The following is a 10,940-nucleotide window of genomic DNA, read 5'->3' as shown; positions in this document are numbered from 1 at the left end:
CTCGGAACTGTCCATAATTTTAAAGGGTGCCTCGGGACTGTCCATAATTTTAAAGGGTGCCTCGGGACTGTCCATAATTTTAAAGGGTGCCTCGGGACTGTCGTAATTTTAAAGGGTGCCTCGGGACTGTCCATAATTTTAAAGGGTGCCTCGGGACTGTCATAATTTTAAAGGGTGCCTCGGGACTGTCCATAATTTTAAAGGGTGCCTCGGGACTGTCATAATTTTAAAGGGTGCCTCGGGACTGTCCATAATTTTAAAAGGTGCCTCGGAACTGTCCATAATTTTAAAGGGTGCCTCGGGACTGTCCATAATTTTAAAGGGTGCCTCGGGACTGTCCATAATTTTAAAGGGTGCCTCGGGACTGTCCATAATTTTAAAGGGTGCCTTGACTGAAAAAAGGTTCAGAAACACTGTCTTAAGAACATTACAAATAACACTAGCTACATGTTTGATTTTTATATTTACACTAAAAATGGTAATTTTGGCTAACTGAACTGTCAGTAAAAACCTGTCTCTGTCAATAAATGTTTTGTGTTGTGTCAGCAAATTTCACTTCGGGATGTTGGCCAACCTGAAAGGAGGTGACAGAGCCTCTCCTCTGTCAGTATTCAATAGAACAGCAGAGGAGATTGCCGCAGCAACATCTCTTGTGTTGGTACAGGGATCTGTCAGGTTTTTTTAACCTGCTGGTTGAACAAAAAAAAACATATCAGTGAGTACCCAGTTTTAGATGGACTTTACATACGTAACCAAGAAATTAAAATGGTACCAAACCAGGGGTGGTCTGACAACTCATGGGGCCCCTGGGCAATAGGGGATCATGGAGCCCCTGTGTCTTTGCCTACACTCAAAGCACACCCAAAAAGCCTATAAAAGTTGCCAGGGGCATTTCATGTGGCCCCCTACTGACCCCGGGCAATGCCCGAGTGCTCGAATGGTGAGTCCGCCCCTGTAGCAAACCCATTGACTTACCCGTTTAAAAAAATGGTTACATTCCCATCACATGCCAGGAATGCTGTCATGTTTGCTTGTGTCCCAACCAAACTGTCAAATCATCCAATGGCTGACGTCCTAACTGATCACATGTACAGGACCATGGCGGCTGAAGACCAACATCCTTGGCTGAAAAGGATAGGAGGATTTAGTTCCACTTTAAAACCAACTCCAGCTAACACTTTGTAGGCAGTAACAGAAGAGAAAGTGCATGTGAGGAGGTTTAGGCTCCATTCACACCAATGCGTTTTTTTTTTTTTTTTTTTGCAGAAAAGCACTACAGTCCATTTAACATGGTTTCCTATGGAACTTGTTCACATCTATGCTTTTTTGAGCTGCTGTTTTTTGGAAAGGGTCAGGGACTTTTTTAGTCCTCATGCACCCTGGACGTTTTTACAGCGGCTGTTTTTGGCTTTTGACGTCTTTTCTCTACAGCCAGTAAACTCCCCAGCATGTTATCCTATGTGTCCATGCACACATAGACTGTAATCAATGTTTTTTGGCTGGAAAAAAAAAACAGAACTAGTGGGTTTCTATAGGAGTTTTTAGCTGTACAAAAGTGGCAAAATGGCGTTTTTGGACTTTTTTTGGTTAAAAATAACACTAAAAAACGCAAATACAAAAAAACGCTGCTAAACACTAATGCAAAAATACTAAAGTACGCTGAAAAACTCCCATTTTTAATGTGACTGTACACAGCAAAGTTTACCAGCGTTATTAAAACACCCCGTGTGCATGGAGCCTGAAAAGCTAAAAAGCAGCACTTTGCTACAATAGAGTTCAATGGAGAATCTGCTGAAATGCGTGGTAGTGTGTTTTTATGGCGTTTTGCTTTTTGCATTTTTATTCTACCCAGCAACAAAAAAAAAAAAAAAAAAATCCACTTTCACAATCAAAAAGGGCTGAACAAAACGCGGGAATAATGCATGTAGAAAAAATGCAAAACTAACTACAAAAAGCCCTGCAAAACGGAAGAAAAGACACAAACTGCATAGGTGTGAAGGGAGCATAATGCAGGCCATACATGGGTCAAGTTCCGAATGATTTTTCGTCCGAAAATCGAAAACGTTCGCTCGGTAATCCGATGGTGCTATCAGATTTAAAAAATCGTCTGAACGAGTCATAAAGTTCACCCCATATAACAGGCGGAACTTCTGTTCCTTCCAGGTCATGGCTCATGCGCATATTCTTTTCAGAAAAACGATCGTACGATTTGACCACCATTGAGTCGAAAATTGGAAGTTTTTCACAAATTTTCCAACATGCCTAATCACTGAAAAGGGAAGGAACCACGAAAATCAGCCACTGACCCACTAACAGAGCGAAAATCGGCCGATTATTCTTAGGTCTGATTTTTGGACGAAAAATCAGTCCAATTTTGACCCATGTATGGCATTAATCAAAGTACGAGATCACGCCTGTGATGGTGACCACAGACAGCCCGACCGCTCTTTAACCTCTTCCTGCCCAAGGTATACATGTACGCTGCACAGGAGATGGTAGGAAATGGAAAGCCCCCAGTGCATACCTTCCATCGCAAGCTTTCCAATCATGTGACTGTCAAACACAGCGGTCACATGATCAGAATGCCCGCCTCCTGGCATTTAGACCCTGCTGTAGTGCCACCACTTCCTGTTGTGTCACTAAGACAGGAAGTGAGAGAAATCTCTCCAATGGGTCACAGCAAGAATAAAAACCTGCCAGGGCCTCCTGCCCTCCAAGGTTCAGGTCTGTACACGGCTCTCCGGATGTACGGTACACCCCAGGGGGCCCTATAGAAGAGCCGGGCCCCTGCACTGGCAGGCTTGTTTGGTGTGATAACAATCCCTGACACAGATAACCGGGGGGAGGGGCGGTGTGTACACTCCATGATACAATATGTGCTCCAAACCCGGCACACCGCAATGAGGACAATGAGGACTGGGGGTGTCCATCCTCCCCGGTGACAGCGCCATCGTACGGGATCATCCCCACCACCACACACTGCGGACAGCTCCAGGAGCCCCGACCCTCACAGTTGCCTCCAGCCTGGCCGGGCGCGCTGCATGCCGGGAGTTGTAGTCCTCCCCCCGCCTCCGACCCGCCGCCTCCACAGGAGGGAACTACAATCCCAGCAGGCAGTGCGGCCCGGGGCTCAGCCGCCTCTGCTGTCACAGCGATGGAAGTGGGAAGGGAAATGCGGCTGTGAGGAGGAAACGTACCGGGAATACACGGCTCCCCCCTCCTCCTCCCCGGGACGGTGAGTCCTCGCCATATTCTACTACTGTCTATACCCTGTGTACTATGGAGGGGGGGTGACAGACACTGACCGGGGACTGCCAGATCACTGACACCTTCCACACCACCACTGACACCTTCCATACCGCTCATATCACCGCTGACACCTTGCACACCACCACTGACACGTTCCATACAGCTCATATCACCGCTGACACCTTCCATACAGCTCATATCACCGCTGACACCTTCCATACAGCTCATATCACCGCTGACACCTTCCATACAGCTCATATCACCCCTGACACCTTGCACACCACCACTGACACCTTCCATACAGCTCATATCACCGCTGACACCATCCACACCACCACTGACACCTTCCATACCGCACATGTCACTGACTGACACCTAACACACAGCTCATATCACCGCTGACACCTTCCATACCACTCATATCACCGCTGACACCTTCCACATGGCTCATATCACCACTGACACCTTCCATACCGCACGTGTCACTGAGTGACACCTTCCACACCGCTCATATCACTGAGTGACACCTTCCACACCGCTCATATCACCGCTGACACCTTCCACAAGGTTCATACCCCCACTGACACCTTTCACACCGCTCACATCACCACTGACACCTTCCATACCGCACATGTCACTGACTGACACCTTCCACACCGCTCATACCATTGCTGACACCTTCCATACCGCATATGTCACTGACTGACACCTTCCACACTGCCCATACCACCACTGACACCTTCACACTGCTCATACGATTGTTGACACCTTCCATACCGCACATGTGACTGACTGACACCTTCCACACCGCTCATACCACCGCTGACACCTTCCATACCGCATGTGTCACTAACTGACACCTTCCACGCTACTCATACCACCACTGACACTTTCCACGCTGCTCGTACCACCACTGACACTTTCCACGCTGCTCGTACCACCACTGCCACCTTCCACATCGGTCGTACCACCACTGACTCCTTCCACGCTGCTCGTACCACCACTGACACCTTCCACACCGCTCATATCACCACTGACACCTTCCCCACCTTCTGCTCCCCTCAGGGGGTGGCTACCCCAATGTCAGGAGGAATTTGTCACCAGCTGTATAGCAGAGTTCGGTCTCTTCACCTGGGAGGTTGTCCAGTTAATATCCCAACCCTGAGATGTAAAGGAAGCCTGCAGTACTAGAAGTATCCCTCTCCTATGAGCAGATTTCTATGGTGTTGCAGAGTCTGTGTACATGGATGTCTATATATAGTCTGTCCGTCCATCTGTACACCCATCCAGAGCCCCTGTAGACACCCATCCATCCATCTGTACACCCAGAGCCCCTGTAGACACCCGTCCGTCCATCTGTACACCCATCCAGAGCCCCTTGTAGACACCCATCCATCCATCTGTACACCCATCCAGAGCCCCTGTAGACACCCATCCATCCATCTGTACACCCGTCCAGAGCCCCTGTAGACACCCGTCCGGCCATCTGTACACCCATCCAGAGCCCTTGTAGACACCAGTCCGTCCATCTGTACACCCATCCAGAGCCCCTGTAGACACCCATCCATCCATCCATCTGTACACCTGTCCAGAGCCCCTATAGACACCCGTCCATCCATCTGTACACCCATCCAAAGCCCCTGTAGACACCTATCCATCCATCTGTATACCCATCCAGAGCCCCTGTAGACACCCGTCCGTCCATCTGTACACCCATCCAGAGCCCCTGTAGACACCCGTCTGTCCATCTGTACACCCATCCAGAGCCCCTGTAGACACCCATCTGTCCATCTGTACACCCATCCAAAGCCCCTGTAGACACCCGTCCGTCCATCTTTACACCCATCCAGAGCCCTTGTAGACACCCGTCCATCCATCTGTACACCCATCCAGAGCCCCTGTAGACACCCGTCCGTCCATCTGTGCACCCATCCAGAGCCCCTGTAGACACCCGTCCGTCCATCTGTACACCCATCCAGAGCCCCAGTAGACACCCATCTGTCCATCTGTACACCCATCCAGAGCCCCTGTAGACACCCATCCGTCCATCCGTACACCCATCCAGAGCCCCTGTAGACACCCATCCGTCCATCTGTACACCCATCCAGAGCCCCTGTAGACACCCATCCGTACATCTGTACACCCATCCAGAGCCCCTGTAGACACTCGTCCATCCATCTGTACACCCATCCAGAGCCCCTGTAGACACCCGTCCATCCATCTGTACACCCATCCAGAGCCCCTGTAGACCCCAATCCATCCATCTGTACACCCATCCAGAGCCCCTGTAGACACCCGGCACAGAGGAGGCTCCTTTACCATCAGTGCTGATCCTCCGGGGTTCAGGCATAGAGGCCTCCAGTGCTGGATGGGTGCCTTGGATGTGGCATGAAACAGCAAAGTGTTAGCCCATTAATGACCAAGCTAGGACAAAGTGGTAATCAATGCTCCCAATGAATACATCTTAACCAAGGGAACATCTCACACACGCTCACTGTAAATAATGTCCTGGGGTACAGTTTGTACTTTTCAGTGTTCTTGACTTCAGATCAGGAAGCAATAAGCTATAGCATTAGGTGATCTCCTGCTCCAAGACTACAGGTCCCATGATGCCTTGCACCCAGCCACCCCTCCCTTTTGCATATGCACATGTGTGCCCGCATAGTAGCATCAGATGGCCTTCCGCATCAGGACTAAATGTCCCATGGCTACTCATGCCCAGCCATACTGCACATGCTGTCCCTCCTCCCAAACCTGAGAATTTCCATCAGGGTATGAATGCTCAAGGGTGGCTCCATAGGATCCTGCAAGGCACGGGGGTCAGCCTAAAACAGGAAACCTGCACTTGTAGCCTTTGGACCTCCTCAACTAGGAGGACATTAAAGAGGATGAAGCAGCAGACAAGGTAATTGCTCATGTCAGCTGCTGTAATAGTTACCAGAAATGTGGGTTTCATAACACTTTCACCCCTGAACCAAGTTTTGGATTTTGGCATGTGTCAGTAAAACTGTACTTGTCTTTGCTACTTCCCGGTGTATCCAAGTAAATGGGACCTTGTTTTTTCAGGACTAATGGGGCCTTTATTGGGTGGGACATTATTTGTTAGTGTGCATTTTCCTTTTTTTATCCTATCTGAAAGCACTGATACTAAATATTAAATCTTTTTTTTATGATGCCAAAAACACATTGACACTGAAGCTAGCACTAACCTAGATCAAGCCCCCACCTAACTATTTTATCTTTATTTTTAGGGACACACACCCACACCCACACGGATGTCAAAGTGGGAACAGCGGCGGTGTCCATGCAGCTGCTACATCCCAATTGATATGAATGGGACTGCCTGAACACAAATGCATGGAACACCTATGTATTCCATGCAGGCAAAACATGGCCTTCACACAGGTATAGAATGCATACAGGCAGGTAAGCAACTTTAAAGCCGTATTAAACCCAAAAGCTAACATTTATTATATTGCAGCTTACCAATTCTTAGATGTGGTGTTTGCATTAGTTTTCATGTTCTTTCTTTCTTCTATTTTTCATCTGGTGATCCAGTCAGTAAGTCTGTATTTTTTTAAAAGAACAAGCTCTCTTACAGATGTATCAGTTTACAGGGATGAGACAAACCGTTTGCCACTGAACTGTCAGGAGTGCTTAAAAGGATCAGCTGTTATTTATTCATGTAAAATCTTTATCCCAGAAGGAAACACACTGTTTCTGTAACTGATTATGAAGTGTGAGATGGAGAATGGCTTCAATTTGTTGGTGTATTTAAGTCTGCTAGTACATCTAACACTCCCCAGCTTAACAATACCGCTGTCCAAAGGTGCCCCCTGTGCTCCTTCATGCAGAGTGGGGGACTCTAATACAGGCGTGATACTGGCCAGATCCCCAAATGAAAACAGAGGGGAAAAAATCCTAAATAAAAAAAAAAAACTAGTGCAGTCACCACATCTAATAATTGGTATAATGCACTCAATTACATTTTTGGTTTGGGGTTTAATACTGTCTTAGCCCGGGTTCACACTGATGCGGTGCGGAATTTGCAGTGTTTTCTGTGCGAACTCCGCACCACATCAGAATCGTACCCCATTCATGCGAACTGCTGCGGGTGTGTATGTTAAGTTAACAACACCTCGAAAGTGGTCCACAAAATGCGGTGCGATGTGCAGAATCGGATTGCGTGGGTATGAATACACATGCGATCCGATTCTAGTGCGGACCTAAAAAAGGGTCCTGCACGTTTTTGGTGCGGTGCGATTATAGCCATACAAAATGTATGGCTCCAATCGCACCGTACACAATTCACATGTGATTTTCACAGGAATGCGATGCGGTTCCTGTGCAAATCACATGCGATATACCGCACCGCATATATGTGAACCCAAGCTGAATGCAAAAGATACATGTGAATTGATTTACTAAAACTAGAGCGTGAAATATCTGGAACAGCTGTGCATAGAAACCAATCTGCTTATTGTCAAAGCCTAACCCCTGGTTCACATATCCGCATTCCTGCGGGCCACGTTTTCCGCGGGCATGAGAGCCCATTCATTTGAATGGACTCCCATGCCCCAGGACACGCAGGGAAGAAGTCCCTGCACCTCTTCTGAAAACGTAGCCCGCATGGGAACCTCGGTTCCCAGTACGGTTGCGATTTCCAGTGTGGGCGGCGTGCCATTAGAATTGTGCAGTGTGGGTGGTACGGCTGCACCGATTTTTGTGCGGATCCGCAGCGGCACCACCCGCACATATGTGATCCTAGCCTAATTGAACAAGCTGAAGTTAGAAGCTGATTGGCTGCCATGCACAGCTGCACCAGAGTTTGTTTTTTTCCAGTTTTAATAAATCTACCCCATAGTATGTCCTCATTAAAAATTCTTCCCGTTCGTAGTTTTTTTTAAAAATGTTTAATTTTAAGTACTCTCGTGTGATGAAAGCCTACGGCCTCTTGACACGGAAGTACAAAATTCTGCATTTTTTACTGATGTGAAATGAGATGCATTATGGTCTATGGAACAGTGCACACAGCAGAGTAAAGATCAATAATACAGCCATGAGTACAGAGCTGTGGAACATTTACATTTGAGTGCAGTAATGTACGCGCATACGTATGTTTACACGAGTATAAATGAGTATGTTGAGCCAGTCTCCTTGCTGGGGGCGCACAGTTGAGCACACCCCCACTACAAACACATGTATTCATATATGCAATAGCACAGTATAAGGCCCAATAGTATTTATTTAGTACAACTAACGTAAAACTAACCAAACACTATTCTAGTTTTCCTTTTGAAATCATTCCAGCAGTGGCAGCCAGCCATATGTCTGCTGTTCTTTTCATTTTGACCTTGATGTAAGTTTGCCACATTCAGGGTTCGTTCACACCATGGTGCAGAGATGTCAGTTTTTCTGCATGAGTTCTGCAAGGCCACAATGAAATCAGTTGTTCTCTATGTTCCCTGTTCACACCACAACTCTAGCATCACGTGCAGATTTGTTTTCTGTGCAGGAATCTGCACCATATATAAAACCCATTGAAGCGCACATGAAAACTGATGTAAACTGATGGCTCTGCAAGTAAAATCTATGTGTCAGTTTCCATCAGGTTTTTTGCACATATGGTGTGAACGAGACCTAAAATCTTACTGTAGCAGAGCAGGAGAGATTGGATGGATATTTGTCACCATCATTGCCTGGTGTACATGCTTTATTTTGTTACTACATAAACAGACATATGTTAAATGGATGCAGTAGAACTGCTAAGCAAATGCTAGGCTTCCTAGATAGATAGAATCAATGAGAAGTTTCCGTTGTACATTAACCAGGGTAACCTGATCCATTCTGTACAGCTGCAAACACAATGATTTTGTTAGATATAGCTCTCAATATCCAAAGTGATGTATGATATGTATACTATTGCTGATAGTGTTTAAATGGCAGTTTATTTTTGTGGAAGAGTAAGAAACAGAGTACCAGCGGGTTTAATATGTTAACTGATTCCTCTTTTTTTTTTTTTCCTGTTTTAAAAAAAAAACTTCCACTGCTTATAAACAAGGGATTTTGAATAGAAGGATTTGACACTTATGTTATTATATGTTTCCGTTCCTGAAAATGTATTTTAAAGTATAGTAAAATATTTTAATTGCGGAATAGTAGGGATGCACTGATACTGGTATGCCCGATGCCTTAACCCAGTGGTGGGCAACCATTTTTTTCAACTGAGCCAAATCTCGCCAAAACCACGATTGAAATTTATTTTGAGAGCCACATTTTTAAACTGAAAATACATAGGATGGTACACTGTTTTTAGTTTCAATAAGTTTTTATAGTAATTCATCCCCCATATAGTAATTCATCCCCCATATAGTAATTCATCCCCCATATAGTAATTCATCCCCCATATAGTAATTCATCCCCCATAGTAATTCATCCCCCATATAGTAATTCATCCCCCATATAGTAATTCATCCCCCATATAGTAATTCATCCCCCCTATAGTAATTCATCCCCCCTATAGTAATTCATCCCCCCTATAGTAATTCATCCCCCATATAGTAATTCATCCCCCATATAGTAATTCATCCCCCCTATAGTAATTCATCCCCCATATTAATTCATCCCTCATATAGTAGTAGTAAGTAAGTAGCAAGTAGTAAGCCAAGTCCCCCCTGTGTCAATTCACTTACCTTTGCTCCGCGCGTTCCTCTCGCCGTGTTCCCGCGCTGTTCCGGTCTTCAGGGCGGACTGTGAGAGGAGCCTAGCTCCTCTCACGCTCGTCACGCTGCCCCGCCTACACACATCCTGACAGCCAATCACTGGCTATCAGGATGTGAGTGGCAGCGAGACTGGCCAATCATTGCATTTGAGCGCGCTGCCCTGGCTGTTTTTTTTTGGATCACGCTGCAGAGTCCCTGCCGCCCGAGAGGAGGGAGGGCAGCGGGCGCCCGGCACACAAGAGCCGCATTAAAGCGTGCAAAGAGCCGCATGTGGCTCGCGAGCCGTGGCTTGCCGACCACTGCCTTAACCGATGCTTTGAGGAGCGATTTGCGCTAATGGACGCAAATTGCACTGCAAAGAATAGCAAGCGATTTGAACAGGAATGTGATTCCTATCTAAATTGCATGCGGTTTCCCCACTGCTTCTGTGTGCACCCAGGCTTGTCATAGCCGGAGTTCACACAGGAGCATTGCGGGAAACCTCCCTGCACACATCCCATGCTGAGTCCTCAGTGGTAGGAGAAGAGAAAAAGCGGCGGAGATTTGAAATACCCACCGCTCTTATTCCTCTCCTTGTAGTGATGACAGATTAGGCTAGACGGCATCTGATTGGTCTGCACCATAACATTTCTCTCTTCTCCTACCGCTGAGACTCAGCATGGGATGCCTGCAGAGAGGTTTCCCCGTACCGCTCTTGTGTGAACTTGGGCCATGACAAGCCTGGGTGCACACAGAAGCAGTGGGGAAACCGCATGCAATTTGCAATTTACCAGTTGTAATAACTGACGCGTTTCAGGAGACACAGTCCCTTCCTCAGAGCCAAGGCAACCAGACAAGCGACACACTATGTAGTGTATTGCATATATGCTCATTTCACACATAGGGCAGCCTGTTCGTTTCAATGGGCTACCCTACACACAACAAAAGCAGCAAAAAAGCTTAAAGTGGTTCTAAAGTCAGGTCTTTTTG

At 46.8% G+C, this 10,940-nt stretch overlaps 1 protein-coding gene across 8 annotated transcripts in view; it reads left to right on the top strand.

The window, feature by feature from the left end:
- The first annotated feature begins 3,026 nt into the window (after positions 1 to 3,026).
- The window catches only part of MIB2 (MIB E3 ubiquitin protein ligase 2), a 162,567-nt gene continuing 154,653 nt past the window's right edge, over positions 3,027 to 10,940 (top strand). For 4 of the 8 annotated variants that reach the window (XM_089652545.1, XM_089652542.1, XM_089652544.1 and 1 more), the window contains exon 1: positions 3,097 to 3,235. Coding sequence is in view for 1 of the 8 variants with exons in the window: in XM_089652546.1 (XP_089508672.1) it covers positions 3,042 to 3,235 (194 nt within the window). In the remaining 7 variants the exon portion in view is untranslated. Of the gene's footprint in view, positions 3,236 to 6,500; positions 6,676 to 10,940 lie in introns of all 8 variants that reach the window. The other 4 variants (XM_089652540.1, XM_089652539.1, XM_089652546.1 and 1 more) reach the window with 4 other exon arrangements.

The sequence above is a fragment of the Staurois parvus genome, unplaced genomic scaffold (genome assembly GCF_062004578.1).
Source record: "Staurois parvus isolate SC_StPar_1 unplaced genomic scaffold, SC_StPar_1.0 ptg000686l, whole genome shotgun sequence".
Lineage (NCBI taxonomy): Eukaryota > Metazoa > Chordata > Amphibia > Anura > Ranidae > Staurois > Staurois parvus.
The sequence above is the reverse complement of the archived record's forward strand: the minus strand, read 5'-3'. Positions and strand labels throughout refer to the sequence as shown.